This window comes from Bos indicus x Bos taurus, chromosome 9, assembly GCF_003369695.1.
Source record: "Bos indicus x Bos taurus breed Angus x Brahman F1 hybrid chromosome 9, Bos_hybrid_MaternalHap_v2.0, whole genome shotgun sequence".
Taxonomy (NCBI): Eukaryota; Metazoa; Chordata; class Mammalia; order Artiodactyla; family Bovidae; genus Bos; species Bos indicus x Bos taurus.
In genome coordinates, this window is record NC_040084.1 from 74,448,031 (window position 1) to 74,471,621 (window position 23,591).

Sequence of the window (23,591 nt, forward strand, 5' to 3'; positions counted from 1 at the left end):
TAGCTCACCAAATAAGTTGTGACCACAGGATAATATAATAATTTGAACTTTACTTTGACCCATATATTAATCTGATGATGAACAGATGTTGGATCTGTTACCAAATCCCCTTTTGCCACCTGTCCTCGCACCACTGCTCTGCAGTCCCCATCTCTTCTAGTTCCCTGGATGACTCTGTTCATCCTCTAGCTGGAAGCTCAGGTGGTCCCTGACATCCCCAGGCTGGGCTAGGTTCTTCTGTGGGTTCTCAATGCCCCATGTGTGCACTCCTTCAATACCATCCTCTATTAGAATTGCTGTGTGTTTATCTACCCTCTCCCACCTCCCACTAGACTGCAGCTAACCCTGGAGGGCTGGGTCTCAACCTTTATTCATCTTTTTTGCATATAGCAAATATGCTATATGCCTGGCAAATAGCAGTCTTAAAATATATAAATTAATGATGCACGTTCTACACCACTGATGTATGGTCTGAAATATGCTTTAAAATATGGGGTTATATATTAAGAAGAAACCCAGCCACTTAACAGATTAAGCAAGGCAACTTACAGAGGGAATCTGCAGGCTCAGAGCTATACAACTTTATAGCATAAGAAGGGAAATCATTATTGTGTGACCAGCATAATCATGCTTTCCATGATAAAACTAGTAACACCTGGATTTGAAAGACAAAGAAACCCGAATGGAAAGACATGAGTTAAGGTGTAAAAGCTAATTCTTGATGGGATTTAAATCATAAAGGAATAGTCTCCTCACCCTATGGAGCTCCTTTAACTCAGGCAGCTATGAATCCACATTGCGATGGTAAGGAGATATTTAATAGGGTGAAGCCTAACCCAACAGGGATGGGGTGGATGGGGGAGAGTGCTTTTCCCTGTTTGGATGGATTCAAAACCAGAGTGTAAATACCAACCACCCTGGAGCAGCTTCCCTGGTGGCTCAGAGGATAAAGCATCTGCCCGCAATGCAGGAGACCTGGGTTTGATCCCTGGGTTGGGAAGATCCCCTGGAGAAGGAAAAGGCAACCCACTCTAGTACTCTTGCCTGGAAAATCCCATGGACAGAGAAGCCTGGTAGGCTACAGTCCATAGGGTTGCAAAAAGTCGGACACGACTGAGCGACTTCACTTCCACTTTCTGGAGCAGCAGCCTGTTGCTTTATGCTCATCTGGAATCTCTTCTTGCTTCTGCAGCTCTGCCTTTCTTTCCCTCTCAGTTCTGATCCACTTGTCAAATTGACCTTGCCTGGGGAGCAGTAGGCACAGTTCATAAAAGGAAGAAATCCAGACTGCACAGCACTCCAAGCAGAGAGGAGTGGAACACGCCACAGGTAGCCCTGTTCTCCAGGAACCAGTGGCTGGAAGGAGACCTCCCAGAGGTGGGGAACTTCAAGCGTAGGCGCAAACTTTAAACACAGAGAAATGCAGCTTGTTAACTTCCAGCAAGTCATTGAAATTTGTGTTGGAAAAACCTTGGCATCAGAAGAAATAACCTCACATGACCATGATGGCAAGGGAAAGAGGCCTGTGTTCAAAGAATGTAAACAATGTCAACAGACTTTGGAAAACCAGCTTCCAATGAACCTCACAAATCTGGGTTCTTGAATACAAATAATCAGAGATGGGATATGGGGCTGGGTTCTCCAATTGAAACACTAACTCTTATAAAATGCAGTAGAACTTTAGAAAAGTTATAAGTCATCCACTGGAAAGATTGTGACAACCTAAGTCAGTTCTGGTTTTAAAATATCAGACACCCTGGAAACACTGAGACACATGACTAGACATTTCATCTTTCCAAGGCACATAAAGAGAATATCCTGTCTTGGCAAACTTTGCATAAATGGACATTCAGGCAAAGGAGGAGCTGGCACCAATATCCTTGCTCAGTGCTCTAGAAGATGATCGCTGAGTGCTTGGATCTTGGCTTCCTGATCAGCTAGTCCCGTGACCCAGCTTTCTAGCTAATCATGTGGCAAATACTGCAGTTCTTAAACTTTTGCAAGGGCCTTGGGTAACAAAAGAAAAGTCAGACATTGCAGCTCAGGTCTTGTGTTTTTCCTGGCAGCATACTGGTAGCATCTGTCTATAAATTCAGCAGCAGTGTTCTTTTTAACGTGGAAAGCAGTGAGTGCCCTAGCACTAACAGTCTCATAACTGGCACATAAAAAGAACCCTATGCTTACTCTCCTGGTATTTTTTAAGTTGTAAAATGTAAGCTGAGCCATCATGCCTCTCATACATACATTCCTCCAGTGTCAGATGAAACTGTCTTACACCAAGAAATGAAAATCTCCCTAATCTTGGGCTGGACTTCATTGTGGGTAAAAATTTGGTTCTATGTTTATATCACATTCTAAATTCTATCTCCCAATCCATCAGCAAAACTCATAAAGGCATGCAAGAGAGCATGGCTATTACAGAAATGTCTGTTTGCTCAATGTTAAGTATCCATTATCCTAGGGGGGAAAAAGTAACATTTCAACAACAGTGTCTTTGAAAGGGACATACCTAGCTGCTTCTCCCGCTCCTCACGCCGCTCCCTCGCGAGCCTCTGCCGGTCATCAACACGCAGCACAGGTGGCGGGTCTGAAAAGGAGATGGGAGACATAAGAGGAGCAGATTTTTAAAAATGATATACACTGATAAATATCTGTCTGGTACATCTGATGAATGAATTGTTACTACATCTTACCTATAGTAACATTACAACAATTATGACCATACTTGTAGTGATGTACTTTATTATAATTTTCCTGAGAATTTCCCAGTATTTTCTGCAATTTAAAAATATTATATATGAGGTTAGATTCTATGAGTTCTCATCACAAGGGAAAAAATCATTTTTCTTTTTTTTCTTTTTATATCTATATAAGATGCTGGATGTTAACTAAAAATATTGGAATAAATATGTCATAATACAAGTCAAGTCATTATGCTGTACACCTTAAACTTACAGTTTAATTGATGCTGTATGTTAATTACATCTCAATAAGACTCAAAAAATAAGTAAAAGAAAAAGACACACAGACAAAACAAATTATGTAAAAACATAACTGTGCCTTTGGCTTATTTTCATCAAACACTATTCATGAGGTTTTATGTTCCTAAACTACTGAACTCTTATTATTTTTATGTTTTAAAAAGTCCCCTGGGGCTTCCCTGGTGACTTAGTGGTAAAGAATCCGTCTGCCAACGCAGGAGACACAGGTTTGACCCCTGGTTTGAGAGATCCCACATGCTATGGAATAACCAAGCCATGCGCCACAACTACTGAGCCTGTGTTCTAGAGTTCGGGAGCCACAATTACCAAGCCCACATGCCCCAGCTACTGAAGGCTGTGTGCCCTGAAGTCTGTGCTCTGCAACTAGAGAGGAGTCCCTGCTCGCCACAACTAGAGAAAAGTCAGAGCACAGCCAAATAAAAAATAAAAAAATAAAATTAAAAAAAGTCTGCTCCTTAACAACAAATAGAATCCTAAGTGAATTTATTCTACTAAATAGATGGTCAGTCACCAGTTGGACATGAAGAGCCCAGCTTTGAAATCAGACAGGCATGAAATCACTTCTGGTTCTGTTTCTCTCACTTGCTATGAGACTTGGCCAAGTTACTCACCGAGCTCTCTAAGTCTTAAGCTGTGACATCGGTTTCATGGGTTTTTACTGGTTGTCTATGAGGATAAAATAGACCTTATCTAACATTACCATATGGATTAAATAAAATGATGCTTACAACAGCATTAGCACAATGTCTGCTTCTGCTACTAAGTCACTTCAGTCGTGTTCGACTCTGTGCAACCCCAGAGGCGGCAGCCCACCAGGCTCCCTGGTCCCTGGGATTCTCCAGGCAAGAACACTGGAGTGGGTTGCCATTTCCTTCTCCAATGCATGAAAGTGAAAAGTGAAAGTGAAGTCGCTCAGTCGTGTCTGACTCCTAGCGACCCCGTGGACTGCAGCCTACCAGGCTCCTCGGTCCATGGGATTTGCCAGGCAAGGGTACTGGAGTGGGGTGCCATTGCCTTCTCCAGCACAGTGCCTAGCACTTGATAAATCTCAGTAACTATCTGCACTCATTGAATACACTAAATATCTACTGTGATCAGGCAGTGTTTTATGTGCTGAAAGGAGAGCTATTAACAAAAAAGTCAGAAATTTCTGCTCAAATAAAGCTTGCTTAGGGAAAACATATGTAAAATATAGAGAATGGAAAAATGGGCAATATATAGAATGTTCTGGAGAAGGAAATGGCAACCCATTCCAGTATTCTTGCTTGAAGAATTCCATAGACAGAGGAGCCTGGCGGGCTACAGTCCATGGGGTTGCACAGAGTTGGACTTGACAAAGACGACTCAGCATGCAAGCACATAGAATGTTGTTGTTTTAATAGCTAAGTTGTGTCAGACTCTTTTGCGACCCCATGGACTGGAGCCTGCCAGGCTTCTCTGTCCATGGGATTTCCCAGGAAAGAACACTGGAGTGGGTTGCCATTTCCTTTTCCAGGGGATCTTCCCAATCCAGGGATTGAGCCCAAATCTCCTGCACTGGCAGGAGGTTCTTTACTACTGGCCCACCTGGGAATGTTAAGACTGAGATAAATGTTAAGGAGATAACAAAGCAACAAAACGGACTGTGAAATGGCAGGGATGGAAGGTTGGGCATTTTGGATAGGTGCCAAGGGAATTCTAACTTGATGGTAGCTTTTATGTGTAAAAACTTGATGGAAATAAGGGAGCTGTCTGTGCAGACATTCCAAGAGGTGAAAAGCAAGTGCAAAGGCCCTGAGGTCGCAAGTACCTAAGATGTTCAAGAAACGACATGAAGATCTGAGCCACTGGAGCAGAGTGAGATCATTTAAGTGATGGAGCCAGAGGCTGGGGTCCTGGTGAGGACTTTGGGTTATGCTGTGAGTGAGATGCCACTAATGGCTTTCCAGCAGAGGTCTATAAAAATACGCTCACTCTGCTGTTTCTAAATAAAAACAAAAGCATAGTAATGATAACAATGGTGATGATAATAATTACACTTAAAATCAGCATTATTTTCCTTGCTATTAAATTAACAATTTAAAATCTCATATTAAAAAGAAAAACCTACTGGAATAATACTTCAGAGACAACATAGTAGTACTTCAACAGATTTAAAGGCCTTGCATCCCAAATGCCTCCTAAATGTTACAGAATTTGAACATTTAAGAGAAATAAAACTGTATGAAAGTGCATTAGAAGCTGCATAAACCTGGCAGTGGGGTCATGGGCAGGACCAGGAGATGATATTTTGTTTATTTCCTTTGCTTTAAGGTATTTTTTTTTAATTGATAATATGAACCCTTAACTAGCTCATATTAGTTATGATATTTCCCACATTTGCTAATCATTTATGAGGTTTCAAATATTTTTTATGTAGAAAAATATAGCCTTTGGTCCCAAAAGGTTTGCTTCTGACGCTAGAAAAGAGGCATGCAGACCGCCTTAGGCACTTTGTTAACGGTCACAGACAGGGGAGCTTTGCTGTCGTTTGTTTTTGGAAATGACAGCCCTATCGAAATGATATTTTGAAGAAAAAAATGATCTAAGAATCCAAGCCAAAATGAAGTTAGAAGCAAGACTTGTAACAATTACTTATTGCTTAAAAAAAGTCCTTTAATAGTGAAGTTTTACTCCCTTATGAAAACTTTGCACTTATTATGAAACTTGAAAACCATAATAACTAAAATAATATAAATAACTTTTATTTATAAAAGTTACATGGGCACATTATAGAAAGTATATAAATAGAGACAATGAAGTAAAATTCTGCTCATAGAATACCGAGTATATGACATTTCTACAAATTTCACACAAATTTTGACAAAAATTTTCAGAAGGAGTTTTTAATAACAACATAGTCATCCTCACCTACCCTCTTCCACCCCAGTTCAGTTCAGTCGCTCAGTCGTGTCTGACTCTTTGTGACCCCATGAATTGCAGCACGCCAGGCCTCCCTGTCCATCACCAACTCCCGGAGTTCACACAAACTCATGTCCATTGAGTTGGTGATGCCATCTAGCCATCTCATCCTCTGCCGTCCCCTTCTCCTTCTGCCCCCAATCCCTCCCAGCATCAGAGTCTTTTCCAATGAGTCAACTCTTCGCATGAGGTGGCCAAAGTACTGGAGTTTCAGCTTCAGCATCATTCCTTCCAAAGAGATCCCAGGGCTGATCTCCTTCAGAATGGACTGGTTGGATCTCCTTGCAGTCCAAGGGACTCTCAAGAGTCTTCTCCAACACCACAGTTCAAAAGCATCAATTCTTCGGCGCTCAGCCTTCTTCACAGTCCAACTCTTACATCCATACATGACCACAGGAAAAACCATAGCCTTGACTAGACGGACCCGTGTTGGCAAAGTAATGTCTCTGCTTTTGAATATGCTATCTAGGTTGGACATAACTTTCCTTCCAAGGAGTAAGCGTCTTTTAATTTCATGGCTGCAGTCACCATCTGCAGTGATTTTGGAGCCCAAAAAAAGAAAGTCTGACACTGTTTCAACTGTTTCCCCATCTATTTCCCATGAAGTGATGGGGCCAGATGCCATGCCAACATTCAGATCTTAGTTTTCTGAATGTTGAGCTTTAAGCCAACTTTTTCACTCTCCACTTTCACTTTCATCAAGAGGCTTTTGAGTTCCTCTTCACTTTCTGCCATAAGGGTGTCATCTGCATATCTGAGGTTATTGGTATTTCTCCCGGCAATCTTGATTCCAGCTCATGTTTCTTCCAGTCCAGCGTTTCTCATGATGTACTCTGCATAGAAGTTAAATAAGCAGGGTGACAATATACAGCCTTGACGTACTCCTTTTCCTATTTGGAACCAGTCTGTTGTTCCATGTCCAGTTCTAACTGTTGCTTCCTGACCTGCATACAGATTTCTCAAGAGGCAGGTCAGGTGGTCTGGTATTCCCATCTCTTTCAGAATTTTCCACAGTTTATTGTGATCCACACAGTCAAAGGCTTTGGCATAGTCAATAAAGCAGAAATAGATGGTTTTCTGGAACTCTCTCACTTTTTCCATGATCCAGCGGATGTTGGCAATTTGATCTCTGGTTCCTCTGCCTTTTCTAAATCCAGCTTGAACATCAGGAAGTTCAAGGTTCACGTATTGCTGAAGCCTGGCTTGGAGATTTTTGAGCATTACTTTACTAGCATGTGAGATGAGTGCAGTTGTGCGGTAGTTTGAGCATTCTTTGGCATTGCCTTTCTTTGGGATTGGAATGAAAACTGACCTTTTCCAGTCCTGTGGCCACTGCTGAGTTTTCCAAATTTGCTGGCATACTGAGTGCAGCACTTTCATAGCATAATCTTTCAAGATTTGAAATAGCTCCACTGGAATTCCATCACCTCCACTAGCTTTGTTCGTAGTGATGCTTTTCAAGGCCCACTTGACTTCACATTCCAGGATGTCTGGCTCTAGGTGAGTGATCACACCATCATGATTATCTGGGTCGTGAAGATCTTTCTTCCGCCCCAACCAACGCTGAGAGTCCCAAGTCAATACCTGGTGTCGCTGCAGTCATGAGGCAGCACCCAATTATGCAAAGGAACACATGCCTTTTAGATGGACAAAGAAAGGGCATAGTTTACCTCTGATTTCTGTGATATCACTCCATATGAAAATTACACTCTTCACATGTAATAAACTGTATTCTGTCTGGTAACACCAGTACCTCAGAAACCAGGCTGTATATAGTGCTATAAAGATATATCAATAAACACTATAAATGAAGCCAATGCTTATGAGTTCAATAATTCTCCCTGGTCACTTTTGTCACTTCAGCACTGATCTCAACCACTATTGATTTAGAATTCGATTTGAGAAAGTAAAGAACAAATACAACCCATTTCTGAAACATAATGTGCATCGTGACCATCATGTGCTAGACGATTTTGGTTGGTTTCTGGACCTGGCACTAAAAAGCACTGTAGAGTGAAAAAGGTATTCAGTTTGAATTCTGTTCCCATCCTTCTGGTCACATTAATAAGAAGGTCACTTTGTTACCGGAATGTTAATAAACACCCTGTTGCAGATTAAAGACGGCTGTGAATATGGGTAGGGCGGAGCGGAGCCGGGTCAGTTTTGTTCATTGTATATTCCCAAAACCTAGGACTATACCTGGCAGAAAGGAGGGCATTCAACGAATATTTATTAAATGAAAGAACAAACGAGCCAGCAACCTTGGCTAACGTTTGGGGCCTACACACTCTAAACGTTAATGGAATTAACATTCACTATGAGGGCAAACTCATACCAAACTTGTATTTGACGACAGATTTTTTAAAAGGTATTAGTAAATACTAGTAATTACAATTCTAAGGTTTAATCATTAAAAACTGATTAAAATGACCTTTAAAGGTAGGATTTCAGGAAAAAAATACAATTGAATAATTGCAAGTAAATAGCGAATTTTCTGAAATGTTTTTTTCTCCATCTCATTTCTCTCCTCATATCACTTTTTTTTCTTGAACAAAATGAAGGTAGAGAAAATAGTTTGACATCATGACTATTTCACACTGTTTCCCAATAGATTAACAGTTAGAATAGAATTGTTACTTAATTCTTAGAAGGAAAAGTTTTTAAGAGAAATAGGATTTCGGTGGAGACACACTTGCAGCCACACTCTGCATCCAACCTTCTACCTGTGATAACTGAAAAGTAAGGGGACCACCCACACCAGGGTACTTTTGAGAGTCAAAGGGCATGCTGATAATAGCCTGTGGTTACATGTGAAAACAGGTACAGTCCTGAAACAACTGGAACTAAAGCGTGACCCTCAAAGATCAAGAAAAACAAACTCACTGTGACAAGGCTTTTTATAAGAACTCACTATACTTTGACTCCTGTCTGAACAACTACTGTCAGGATATTCGCATTTGGTTAGGGCAATACTCAAAATATCCCCCAAAGAGCATGTACTTCAAGTTCCTGAAGTCAGAAAATAAAATAAAAATGCTTTAGACAGACGTTCCCATGACTCATATCCCATAAAATCAAAAGGTTTTACTCAAACCTATAACTCCAACATGGAACCTCTGATATCATCTTCAGAGAGACTCAGGAAAATAACATGGTGGTTTTAAAAATAAGAGTCTTTGGTATATCTGTGCTTATGTGTATATACAAGAAAGCAGACACAGTATACTTAAAAGACACAATCTGAAATGAAACGTCTCCTCACTGAACTTGACTCTAGCAATATAAATCAAATAGTTCTATGAAGAGACAGTCAATTGCGGTAGAAAAGATTTTTCTTTTGGCCTCTATATTTCTATGCACTCTGCATCTCTCTCTTCTCACAATGGAAATAGTATGTTAGAATGATCTATTCATATACTGATTTTTTTCTACTATACTTGTCAGCTAGAAAGTAGGATTATCTTTCAATAATATATTCCTAGTACCTACACAGTGCTATTACCAGATGAATAAACAAATTATCAGGATATAAAAGTATCAACTGCACAGTAAAGAATGAGAGGAATTAGAAATGATGGTTGATGGAGAGAATAAGGGAAAATCAATATAAACCATTTAGCTATGTTCAATTCTCATGATAAAACAAAGGGGATTTCTATGCTAAACAGCTTTTGCTTCTCCAAGGATGCCCACTGGAGTACAGGGTAAGAAGGTCCACTAGAATGAGCCCTGTGAGGACAGCGGCCCTGTTGCTTTGCTCACACACTATCTCTCAGCGTCCCCCAACACTGGGTAATTACTCAAGAAACATTACATGTTGGCTGGGCTTTGGGTGGATACATGGACAGATAAATGAATGAAAATGTAAACTGACTAAATGGGGAAAATCTCAGCCTGTGAATTAAAACTCCACTGAAACTATACATCATTTGCTACTAATGGTAGCAAATGCAGTACTTGTAACTGTACCTGTTATACATCATCTGAATGGCAAGGCAGACTTATCTGCTCTGTTCAAGAGCTCCTCCATATAGGAAAAAAGGCCCCACAAAACTAGGCGGGACAGGGAATGTTTTCTATGGGGCTAGATACAGTTATTTCCATCTTTAGGCCCACTGACGCACTGTTCTTGAGTAACTCTGGCCTTGCATGCAGCATGAAGCAGGCTTCCAAGAACCTCAAGAGGTGTTCGGTTTGCCTTTCCCTTCCTTTGGCTATCTCCGGTCATCATACTGTAAGTCAGTCTCTCCCAAAGACCACATCATGGTTGCTGGATACCTGGAAGCTACTGAACTGTTTACTCCATTGTTTGTAGTTTGTTTACAGAGTGTTTGCTTCTTTGTATCACTGAATGGAACAGACCATGAGTCACAGGCTATTAAATGAAATTACTGTGTAGGTGTACAATCATTGCAGGCAACAGAGAACAAAAACGTAATTCTATACAGTATTGCTGTGTGTAATGATTTCCTTAAGTGGGTTTTGAAAAAGTCACAAAAGAGATATGCACTAATGCTGGGCATAGAGGTACAAAAAAAGTGTGTCATTTCTATCATTTCAGGCAGAATGGAAAAATTATTACCTCTTGCACACTGCTTGACAGTTAACAGTGCACTCACAGATACCATCTTGCCTGTCAAAATGATTCTGAGAGGTGAGTAGGGCTTAGCTTTGAATCTCCATTTTAAAGAAAGAAAATAAAGGTGTGAGAGGTTTTCTGACTTACAGAAATCTGTCTAAATGTGTGTTTTGATGGCAGGACTGAAACCAAGCTCTCCTAAATTCTAGCAGGCCTAAGACCTTTGGGATTACCCTCCTTTTTCCACAGCAAAGGCAATGCATAGTACCTGGTTTATTTCCTGAGTGGTTGCTATTTTGTCCTGAAATAGTGGAGGGCCGGTGGGAGGCAGTGGTTTTCTTATCTTGTACTTTGTTGCCATCAGGTGCTACACAGAGGAGATAAAAGAGAAAAGACATATTTAGTTTCTCAAAATTTATTCAGAAACATTCACATATTCAAAATTTGCTGTCAACCTTTGTATCAAGTACTAGGCTAAACTCAGGAAATACAAAGATTAAGCAGCTGATAATTCCTACCCTCAATGAGCATAACGTTCAGTGGGAAGAACACACCCAAGAATCAATAGCCTCAGCTCAACCGACCAACCCTACAGCAGTGGTGTCTTCAGGGTCCACGAAGTCATTCACCCTGGCTGTTCCAGTTTATACATAGAGTAACCATGAAGAAATAAGACTGGGATCTAGAGCATCTGATCTTTGTTCTTACAAAGGTCATGCATTTGGAACCAAAAAATTCCAAGAACATAACCAAGCAGGTCACCAAAAGGGAATAAGGGATATAATTTACTGGATTTTGGAAAAGCCTCTAACAAATGTTCAGTAACAAAGATCATTCAAGAGACTAAGGGAAATGTATTCTAGTAAGTGACCAAAGGGCAGAAATATCAGGCAACTCCCTGGTTATATAAAGTATAAAGTCCTCCAGGTAAATTGTTCTTTACACATTTTGCTTTAATAATATATTTTTCAAAAGATATTTAAAGTATTTTGCTGCTTCTCATTAAGTGGTGTCAAAAACCAAACTCTTGATTTTCCCTGCCTCCTGCCCTCTGCCTGAAAATCTGTTTCACCCACAGTCTTCCCCATTCATTCAAGCAATTCCATTCTTCCAGTAGATTAGGCCTGGAGCCTTGGAATCAGCTTTGACTTCTGTCCTCCAATCTCTCCCCAAGTTTGATTCAGTAGTAAGTTCTTTCAGCTCTACCTTAAAAAATCATCACCTCTATCACTACCTTTCTGATCCTCTCTTCCCTGTGTGACTGGAATGTCCTCTTAACCAGTCTACCAGATCCTACCACTGATTTTCAGTCTCTGCTCACCTCAGCAGCCAGAGTGATCCCATTAAATCATAAGTCATGCCACTCCTCTAACAGCCACCATCCCACTCAGAAAAACTCATGGGCTGTCCACGGCCTACAGGGTACTATATGGTTTGGCCTTTACCTTGTACCACTTAACCTCTTAATTACTCTGCTCAGATCTTACATACTGACTTCGTCCATCTCAGAGCCTTTGCATGTACCTGAAATGTTCTTCTCCCAGATGTTAACACGAGTCTGTCCTTCACTTCCACTGGGTCTCTGGTCAAATGTGATATTAGAGTCCTCTTGATCTATCTAAAATAGCACCTGCGTTACTCATCTCTCCTCCTTACTCTGCCTTGTTTGTAGCCCTTATCCCCTGACACATTGCACATTTATTATCTCCTCCACCAGGCTGAGGGAAATGGAGAATAACTAGAAAATGAGATTCAGTAGTTCAGGGTTTTTGAACCTGAAAGAGTGTGACAGTTATATTTCAGGAAGACTAAATTTAAAAATGGTACCCCAGATGTACTTTAAAAAGTTCTTAAATTTGCTAAACCTTTACCTTTAAGCTCTGAACAAAGAATATACCAAATTTTTATGGATGCCTCTCAATTACATATGATATTAGCTGGCATAGGAAACCACAGACTGAACAGCAGAAAGCATCCTATGCCGTACTTTTAACACTGTTTAACTGCCCTGTTTCAAACAATTTGTTGTCTTTAAATAACACTTTCAAACATAAACACTGGTTGCTATAACACTCTCATCCCCCTCGCCAAAACCAAGTTGCCAGTTATCACTATGCGGCAGGTAAAGGCCACACTAGCTCATACTGGCCTACAGCCTCACAATTTTAGAGACAGCCCCTAAAGACCACAAATTGATTTAATTGGAACTCTGGTGCTCAATAGGGATAGAACAACTTTCTCCCATCTTTTGCAAGGTATTTTCAAAACTGCTCATAAAGAAGATAAACAGAAAGGAGTGCACACAGATTGGGAATACTGTGATTATTTTCTTTTTATTATGCAGCCACCTCTAGCACAAAGCAAATAAAGCCCTAGCTAGTAAGCTGTTTAAGCGATCTTCTGCTCTTCATTTTTACTTAACTGAAAGATAATTAGGACTATTTGTTTAGACTGTATTTCATATGCATTCATTTCTTTTTTACCTTAGCATATTTGACATAATTTAATCTGTCTCTGTTGATTATCTGCAATGCCCCCAGGTCCGGACAACAGATATCAATCGCAGCTAAATATTATGTTGCAGTAGACCATGGAGGAGATTCAAAAGAAGACATATTCAGTGCAAGAGACTTTTCCAAATAATTCCTGGGTAATCCCTCTCCCCCTTTTTCTTGGTTGTAATTTGCTTTGTCTTGAAATTCAAATGTAAAATGTAAATTTCAATTAAACTGGAAGTCTGGAGGTCTGGTTACCTGAATTCCAATTTGCCTATCAATATATCTGATTTTTATTAGACTCAGTTGAGTTGGATCTATCTGGCCACTTTCTTATCATCTGGATCTCAGGAATTCATTTCTATAACAAAATCCTTCTGAGTCCTATTCGTAACAAAACAAATTTAAAATTGATCTTAAAATGTGTTATGTTCATATAAAACTGATAGGCTAAATTTAGTAAAAATAAAGGTAAATTTGAACATCAGTCTGTTTAAGCCAAGATTATGTGTGTAGGCTCAGTTGCTCAGTTGTGTTTGACTCTTTGTGATCCCATGGACTGTAGCCCGCCAGGCTCCTCTGTCCATGGAATTCCCCAGGTCAGAATACTGGAGTGGGTAGCCATTCCCTTCTCCAGGAGATCTTCCTGGCTCAAGGACTGAACTGGTGTCTCTTGTGTCTCCTGCATTGCAGGCAGATTCTTTATCATCTGAGCCACCAGAGAAGCCTCTGTGAGCCCTGCTACTTACTAGCTGAGTGACTATCAGAGTTTCTTGACTTCTCTGAGTAGGTAATATGAGGGTGAAATGGCCTAACTCAGAGGGTCACTGGGAGGATTAATTGAAAAGATCTATGTTAAGAATCTATTGTAGAAGGAGGTGTTTAGCAAACATTCAGCCCTCCTTCTCTCAACATTTATGCTCTTCTTCAAGGTCCTGGCCTCCCACACTCCCAGGTGTAGAGTTGTGTGTTGAGGTTGTAGTGGAGGCGGTATGCACTTTGGAGTCAGCTGACCAGGCTCTGCCAGTTATGAGCTGTGAACCCACAGCACGTCACTCAACCTCTCAGTCATAATTTCCCCATCTGCAATGCAGGAAAACACTTTCAGGGTTGTGAAAATTAAATGAGACTGCCGGGCCCACTGAAAGGCTCAGTAAAAGGTGGCAGGTATTTTTGGCTCTCCCCCTAGTCCTACACCAATGTGGGAAGGCAGGTTTCTAGTTAGTTCCTCTGGGCTTTGCTTGCTTAACGCTAACAGGGAAAGCAAACTTGTGTCAAGTCGGTGACAGCAGTCCTAGGGAGCAGAGCCTGGCTCTGCTGCTGGCTTCAGAGGTTTGTAGCTCAGCTACAATCACACCTCCTGGGGGGTACAGGAAGGTAGGACTTAAGAGTACAGTTTCTAGTTTCCTGACTTAATCATTAGTCTTTCTGGGGCTTAGAGAGATGACAGTTTTCTGAGATGTAATGCCTTTCAAGTTGCCAAAAGTAAGGATAAGTCTTCAAAAAAGAAAAAAAAACTCACTTATAATAGCAGGAAAATAGTAGCTTCTGAGAGGGCTGGTTGGTGGTTGTTTTGTTTTGTTTTGTTTTTTCCAAACAAATGGCAGGGAATTTCGCTGTTTGAGAACAGAATGAAAATAGAAATTTATCCATTTTAAGATTTCCAACATTTAAAAATCTGGAAATCCTAGGTAACTAGCAGGTAGGATCACATACATCCTTTTATGTGTTTTATTTTATTTTTTTTAAATTTTATTTTATTTTTAAACTTTACAATATTGTATTAGTTTTACCAAATATTGAAATGAATCTGCCACTTTCTAACACATACATCCTTTTAAAAATTACCATCAAAATCCCAGTTTTAAAATGACCCAGATGACATTTCCAGCATTATTTATTTGAATCTCTTTCATTTTTTCAGAAGAGAAAACTGAGCCATATACTATGACGCTCAATAAGACTTTGCTAGCCTCATAAAATTTTTATTGATCTTCCTGCTAGCTTGAAAGCTTTATTCCATTAGCAGCACATGTAAAAGTGTTAAAGAGAAGAGGAAGGATGGAGAGAAGCACCCTTGTGGTCTGGGACTCTGTCTCTAAATCACTCTGCAATAGAAGATGCAGGCAGCAGACCTTCAGAGCTTTCATTTAGTAAAAAATTCTGCAGCTTCAGGAAGTGCCACAAATGTGTGTCTACAATCGACCTCCTCTATGATTCACTACTAATCCACTCCTTGCAATGTCTTTCCATGAAGGTCATGGGGTTCTCACTGCTTTGTGTCTATGTTTGGCTGTAGGGGCTGAAGTGCCTTCTCTCATGTGATGAAGATAACTGGTCCAACAAATGCTTTAGTTTAGTCAAAATGTTTCCTCTTATAAGACATCTACAACTACAACTTTAGGGACCATGCTGAGCTTAAACTCAGTGAATCACAGGTGGTCTTAACCCCCACAAAAATGTCTTTCTGTCAGTGTTTTAGATCAAGCATGGCATATGGACTGGGAAACAGCAAAACTTTAACCCTGCTCAGAGTGGGTTGGACTTTGTGGAATCAAGTCCCAAGGCTACACACATACCTTTGGGGAGTAAACCAGAAGACAGAACTGGAGTCTGAACTGCACACAATTGTTTTTTTTGTAGTAAAAAATGGCTGAACATTGCAACTTCGTGTGTCTCATAGCATCAATCTACCTGGGCAGAAAGAAAGTTAATATTCCAGGCTTGCCAGTGCGTCCTTGGAAAGGTCTGATTTTGCTTTATGTCTTTTTGCTATGATAAATCTTAGGCACAAGTATGACTATATGTTAAGTTCTGAGTCCTTCTCAGTGAATCACAGAACCTGAATCACAAATATCTTACATGAAAATCTGACTACTGAATACAACTATGGCAAACGAAGAACATTACTGGTTTAAAATCACAATATCTAAAGATTAAAGAGAACTCTCGAGACAGTCTCGGGTAATTCAGAGTGTTTCACCTAAAATGTTCTACTGTATGAAATCCTTTTGCTTATTTACTTGACAGTTAAAATTTATTCTAAAAGAGCTTCCAGGAATATTGTAACATTTAAGGCATTGCTATTAAATGTTTTATCCAACATTATTTATAAAACTTGCATTAGAATAAGAAAGTCATAATGCAATTTCATAACTTCTAATGACTTTCCTGATTATTCCACATGGAGAGCTTTTCAGTTTAAATTCCTCCTGTTTGTGAAGTTGTGTAGGAATGATCAAAGCTCATGGGAGTCAGCACTAGACAAACCTAGGTTTAATTTTCTCCTTTATTTCAGTTTTCTTCACATTTATTCAGTCGATACCCTACTCCAGGGGACACCTTGTGCTCAGTATTGGGAAAATCTTAAATGAACAATACATCTTTTCTACAACTTTTTCCTTTTCTAGACCTCTAATTCCAGGGTGCTTTTGATTTCCCCTAGTAATTTCTCTCCCTCCAGAAATATTCTCCCCATTTAGGGCCTAAAGCACAATCTTGACCTCAGTTGTTTTCCAGTCTGGATTTATAAATATGCTTTGCATTTATAAACAGTCTTCCACCCCTAGGGAAAATATGCTCATGTATCTCTGCTATCTCTTGAAACTATGTCAAAGTTGAACTAACCGTCCTCACAAAATGAGCCAACCCGGTCTCCTTGTTACTGTCAATGGAACCACTGTATTCCCAGGCTCAGAAATGTTACATGTTTTCAGTAAAAATTTACAGACACTCCTATGGGCCGGCCACTGTGCTATGCGCTAAGAATACAAAGACTGTAGGACCTAGCATCATGACATCATACATGAGGAGGTGATCAAGACCATCCCTAAGAAAAAGAAATGCAAAAAGGAAATATGGTTGTCTGAGGAGGTCTTCCAAATAGCTGAGAAAATAAGAGAAGTGAAAAACAAAGGAGAAAAGGAAAGATAGAAGCATCTGAATGCAGAGTTCCGAAGAATAGCAAGGAGAGATAAGAAAGCCTTCCTCAGCAATCAATGCAAAGAAATAGAGGAAAACAAAAGAATGGGAAAGACTAGTGATCTCTTCAAGATAATTAGAGATACCAAGGGAACATTTCATGTAAAGATGGGCTCAATAAAGGACAGAAATGGTATGGACCTAACAAAAGCAGAAGATATTAAGAGGAGGTGGCAAGAATACACAGAACTATTCAAAAAAAATCTTAATGATTCAGATAACCACAAGAGTGTGGTCCCTTACCTACAGCCACACATCCTGGAGTGTGAAGTCAAGTGGGCCTTAGGAAGCATCACTATGAACAAAGCTAGTGGAGGTGATGGAATTCCAGCTGAGCTATTCCAAATCCTGAAAGATGATGCTGTCAAGTGCTGCACTCGATATGCCAGCATATTTGGAAAACTTGGCAGTGGACACAGGACTGGAAAAGGTCAGTTTTCATTCCAATCCCAAAGAAAGGCAATGCCAAAGAATGCTCAAACTACTGCACACTCATCTCACATGCTAGCAAAGTAATGCTCAAAATTCTCCAAGCCAGGCTTCAATAATAAGTAACCAAGAACTTCCAGATATTCAAGCTGGATTTAGAAAAGGCAAAGGAACCAGAGATCAAATTGCCAACATCCATTGCATCATTGAAAAAGCAAGAGAGTTCCAGAAAAACATCTACTTCTGCTTTATTGACTACACCAAAGGCTTTGACTATGTGGATCACAATAAACTTTGGAAAATTCTCCAAGAGATGGGAATACCAGATAACCTTACCTGCCTCCTGAGAAATCTGTATGCAGGTCAAGAAGCAATAGTTAGAATCAGACATGGAAGAACAGACTGGTTCCAAGTTGGGAAAGGAGTACATCAATATAACATCAAGGCTGTATATTGTCACCCTGCTTATTTAACTTATATGCAGAGTACATCATGTGAAATGCCGGGTTGGATGAAGCACCAGCTGGAATCAAGATTGCTGGGAGAAATATCAATAACCTCAGCTACACAGATGATACCACCCTTATGGCAGAAAGAGAAGAACTAAAGAGCCTCTTGATGAAAGTGAAAAAGGAGAGTGAAAAAGCTGGCTTAAAACTCAATATTCAAAAAACAAAGATCATGGCATGCAGTCCCATCACTTCATGGTAAACAGATGGGGAAACAATGGAAACAGTGACAGATTTTATTTTCTTGGGCTCCAAAATCACTGCAGATGATGACTTCAGCCTTGAAATTAAAAGATGCTTGCTCCTTGGAAGAAAAGCTATGACCAACCTAGACAGCGTATTAAAAAACAGAGGCATTACTTTGCCAACAAAGGTCCATCTAGTCAAAGCTATGGTTTTTCCAGTAGTCATATATGGATGTAAGAGTTGGACCATAAAGAAAGCTGAGTGCCAAAGAATTGATGCTTTTGAACTGTGGTTTTGAATAAGACTCTTGAGAGCCCCTTGGACTGCAAGCTGAATATTCATTAGAAAGACTGAGGTTGAAGCCAAAGTTCCAATAGTTTGGCCACCTGATACGAAGATCTGACTCATTAGAAAAGACGCTGATGCTGGGAAAGATTGAAGGCTGGAGGAGAAGTGGAAAACAGAGGATGAGATAGTTGGATGGCATTACCGACTGAATGGACATGAGTCTGAGCAAGCTCCGGGAGTTGGTGATGGACAGGGAAGCCTAGTGTGCTGCAGTCCATGGGGTTGCAAAGTCAGACATGATTGAGCATCTGAACTGAACTGAGGACATCGCATCTACTTCCAAGATCCTCATTGTCCTTTGGTGGAGACAATATGCAAATAAATATAGGCATTTACAACAACAGACCAAATCAGTTTTCAAAAATCGATACACTACAGAGGACTAGTAACCAAATAAATGATACAGTGTTATAGGTAATCAGAGGTGAGAGGCCGTACTTCAGGGGGTAGTACTCCAGTGCTCTTGCCTGGAGGGTCCCATGGATGAAGGAGCCTGGTGGGCTGCAGTTCATGGGATCGCTAAGGAGTCGGATACGACTGAGCGACCTCACTTTCACTTTTCACTTTCCTGCATTGGAGAAGGAAATGGCAACCCACTCCAGTGTTCTTGCCTGGAGAATCCCAGGGACGGGGGAGCCTGGTGGGCTGCCGTCTACGGGGTCGCACAGAGTCAGACACGACTGAAGCAACTTAGCAGCAGCAGCAGGGATGGGAATGTCACTGAATAAAGATTTTGACGAATGGAGAGAATATGGATACGTGAGGGGGATGCCGAGAATCCTCCTGGCTGGGGCATGGCATGTGCAAAACTACAGAGGCACACAGATAAGAGTGCGTCAAGGGACTGTCCAGTCAGAACGGGGGGTGTAGGAAGGTGGGCAGGTGAAAATAAGACAAACAGCCCGAGGTCACTGCCTCCTCAGATTCCAAGAGCTTTGAATTTGTGATGAAGGCAATGGGAAGTCACAAGAGTGCCAGATGGCACTTCCAGCTGTGAACTAATCTAGCTTCAGCAGATTCTGGGTAAATGAAAGGTACGGCCCCACAAGCCTGCTGGAAATGTATTCAAAAGGGTTATCATCTTAATAAAAAGGAAATCTGACTAAAACCCCATCTTAAGAACTCCACTTTCTGCACAATTTAATAATTCTGCAGCCTTTCCCACTTTCCCTTAACCTGCACCAGGAGATGATTACTTAACCAGTAAGGGGGAAAAGTGACATGCGTGACTGTGTTTTGAAATTTCTGTCTGTAGCTGAAGCATCCGGGAGCCAAGGACGAGCAGAGTCAGCGTGGCTGTGCTAGTGGGAGCCAGGACAGAGAGGCAGCACCGCACAGGGACCCTGCGGAGGCGTCCAGGTCTCCTCGGCTTCAGACCCTGCAGGAAATGGAGACCCAGCCACAAACTCCAGGAAGCAAGAACGATGAGCAGGAAGAGGAAACAGAGAATGGAGGAACAGGGTCTGGCTGGGAAACAGGTGGGGTGTTTTTGAAGGTGATACACCAGCAGGTGATGTGGGTAGATGCTGCTGAGTATCTTGACTCTTTCATAGGCAAACCTAGGAAGCAGTCACTTCACTATGCAAACTTGCAGGCACCGCACCATGGCAACATATGTCACTAGAGATGCTGAGAAACAGTGCAGAGTCTGATTTACCCTTCTGCACCAGAACAGACCCACTTTGTGGCATGGTGCAACATCTGGTCACGTTTAAATTGACGCAACAATAAGAACAATGAACCATTTATTCAGCACTCTTGCTCATTTCTTGTTGCAAAAACAAATGCAATTAAATGAGAATATTTGATGATAATGTATCTGGGACATACACTGCATCCTTATTCATATTGACAGAAACGACTCGATTAAGACTTACTTTTTTTTTGCATTTCACACATTCCAAATAGAACAAAAACTAATGACTCAGCAGCCCCACTAGACTACATTAGAGGCTTGTAAGACCCTGTGGAGGTTTTAAAATTTAGAGGGAGCTCATCCAGCAACAATGAATAGTGACTGAAAATCCCTTTCTGATAATTTTTTTTCATTATGAAAAATGAAGTTATGACAGTTATGGAAAATGATATTCATCCAAAAAACAAAGAAATCTGTCCAATACTGAGATAATACAAATCCAATGTAGAGACACTGATTTTACAAATATCAATATCAACCAAACACTGTGTGAAATTATGTGATGTATGGGAACAGAATCCACCGAAAACATCACTCATCTACAAAACTGACAATAAGGCACGAAGAATGGAACAGACAAATGTTGGTTTTTATTAACAGTTTGTAATCAATCAACTTCCAGAAAGAAACTGAAGCAGTTGCATTGAAGGTTCGTCTACAACAAGATAAAATGCCAACATAACCTTTTCTATAAAAATCCATTTTGTCTGCCAAAGTACACAACAGGAAAGATATAAATATTATTTAAATAATTGCAACAGATAATTCTACCAAGTTACCAAGATATTTTTAAGGGATAAAGGGTAAGCTACTTGTTTACTCCAAAGAGTTGATGTCTAATCACAGACATCATACTTAAATTACCAGGTGGCTCAGTGGTAAAGAATCTACCTTCCAAGCAAGAGAGGCAGGTTCAATCCCTGGGCCGGGAAGATACCCTGGAGGAGAAGATGGCAACTCACTCCAGTATTCTTGCCTGGGAAATCCCATAGACAGAGGAGCCTGGCGGGCTATAGTCCCTGGTGTTGCAAAGAGTCAGAAACGACTGAGCAACTGAACACACACACACACACACACACACACTCAGACATCATGTTCTGACCTTGAAGAACTATAGATGCTCTCCAAGTAAGGGGAGTGACAGGCTAATTTAGCCTTTGACACTTGGCCAGGTGCTTCCAGAACTACGATAATTTCTACCAGACCCAAGGAACTTGAAGGCAAGTATGGTGCCTTCATCTTTATCAGCTCCGTACCTTTAGTATTTAGCCCACCATTTGGCATATGCTGCTGCTAAGTCGCTTCAGTCGTGTCCGACTCTGTGCGATCCCATAGATGGCAGCCCACCAGGCTCCCCCTTCCCTGGGATTCTCCAGGCAAGAACACTGGAGTGGGTTGCCATTTCCTTCTCCAATGCATTAAAGTGAAAAGTGAAAGTGAAGTTGCTCAGTCATGTCTGACTCTCTGGGACCCCATGGACTGTAGCCTACCAGGCTCCTCTATTCATGGGATTTCCCAGGCAAGAGTACTGGAGTGGGGTGCCATTGCCTTCTCCATTTGGCATATAGGTGACACTGAATAAACGCCTAAAGAAGGAAACAAGAGAGCAAGAAATTGTAGATAGTGTACCCCAAACAAACTGTGGCAAAAGCCCAAGAAGCGAAAGTATTAATGACAATTAAAAAAAAAAAGTATACATTTGCTCACTTTTTGATGGCGGCTAAGATGGTGAAAAAGTGAACGTCGCTTATTCTGTCTGACTCTTTGAGACTTATCCTGGCCAGAATACTGGAGTGGGTAGCCATCCCCGTCTCCAGGGGATCTTCCCAACCCAGGAACTGAACTCAGGTCTCCCACATCGCAGGCAGATTCTTTACCAGCTGAGCCACAAGGGAAACCCAAGAACACTGGAGTGGGTAGCCTATTCCTTCTCCAGCAGATACGGTAGAAAAAAGGTGACCAAAAGAACTGTCAGATCACAGTTACATCACTCCGTGTCAGAAAACAAAAACTAACGTAATTCAGGATGGTGCCGACAATGTGTTAGGCAAGACTCAAAATCAAATGACTGTTTTGGCAGCCACATAATAGAAAGGTTTGCTCAGTACCACTTATAGTGAGGGCTTCCCCTGTGGCTCAGCTGGTAAAGCATCCACCTGCAATGCAGGAGACCTGGGTTTGATCCCTGGGTTGGGAAGATCTCCTGGAGAGGGGAAAGGCTACCCACTAGAGTATTCTGGGCTGGAGAATTCCATGGACTGTACAGTCCATGGTGTCGCTAAGAGCCAGACATGACTGGGCGACTTTCACTTAAATAGCACCCCACTCCAGTATTCTTGCCTGGAGAATCCCATGGACAGAGGAGCCTGGCAGGCTACAGTCCATGGGGACGCGAGAGCTGGGCACGATTTAACGACTAAACCACCATCCCACTTAATAGTGAATATCTGGGGAACAGAGGGTCAATCTCCAATACAACAGTGTACCACCTATACTGCCCGGGATAAAGCCTGAGAAGAGGGCAGTCTCCAGCTGGAAACATCAGACACTCTGTGAAACAGGCATTTCATCTGTGAGAGATTTGTGAACTCTAGTCTTTTTTCCAAAGCAACTTAACAGATATGTTTTGATAATCTGTTTGTTAAAAAGCAAAAAAAAAAAAAAAAAATCCATCTTAGCTGAAATGAAAAGCATTTCAGAAAAGCACATGTTCCATGTATTTTGTGGAAATGACTGAGAATTATTTCTCAAGCTGTTTTATCACCAAAAGCAGCTTCTTGATTTGTGTTACAAAGTCCTTCTGATACAGTTAGCCAACAGGAGTAAACACTCACTACACACTTTAAATTCAACCCAAGAGGCTTTTATTTAAAAGTCAACAAAAAATAAACAAAAGCCTCCCTCCAGCCAGATGGCGACAACACTATAATCAAAAGATAAAATGCTGTATTTTTCACCTGTATTAATATAATCAGATTAAAAGATAAGCCTTTTCATCCCTGTGGGTGACGTATTTTCCTGGTGATATTTACCAGTCACAGTGTAAGCTGTTTCACAAATGATCTTTGCCCTGTAATATGAATAATGTTTATGATTAAGCAAAGTACAGGGAAAAATATAGAAAAAGGGTGAAAACCCTAACCATACTGTTTTCCAGTCTCACTGAGAAATGGTAAATTACAGATTGCAGTTAATTGTCTAAATTTCAACAGCTGGATAGGGAGCTGATCAAATTAGATCCAATTCAATTAAATTCAGTGTGTAATTAAAAGCAACTGTTTAAATAATTTAGGAAAGAAAAATAATTAGAACTCAACTTTATTATGCTCCCCTTAATTAAAGTCACCGACTGAAAGAAGCTGTTTTTACTTTTAACAGGATCACAACTTAACTTGAAAGAAAACTAAAATGACGAATGCCACAGTT

At 40.8% G+C, this 23,591-nt stretch overlaps 1 protein-coding gene across 16 annotated transcripts in view; it reads right to left on the reverse strand.

Annotated features, from left to right (window-relative positions):
• Positions 1-23,591, reverse strand: part of MAP7 (microtubule associated protein 7) — a 176,818-nt gene that overhangs the window by 49,111 nt on the left and 104,116 nt on the right. For all 16 annotated transcript variants that reach the window (XM_027551663.1, XM_027551668.1, XM_027551666.1 and 13 more), the window contains 2 exons: positions 10,790-10,888; positions 2,510-2,587 (listed from right to left, as the gene is read on the reverse strand). In XM_027551663.1, the coding sequence (XP_027407464.1) occupies positions 2,510-2,587; positions 10,790-10,888 (177 nt within the window). Of the gene's footprint in view, positions 1-2,509; positions 2,588-10,789; positions 10,889-23,591 lie in introns of those variants that run through there.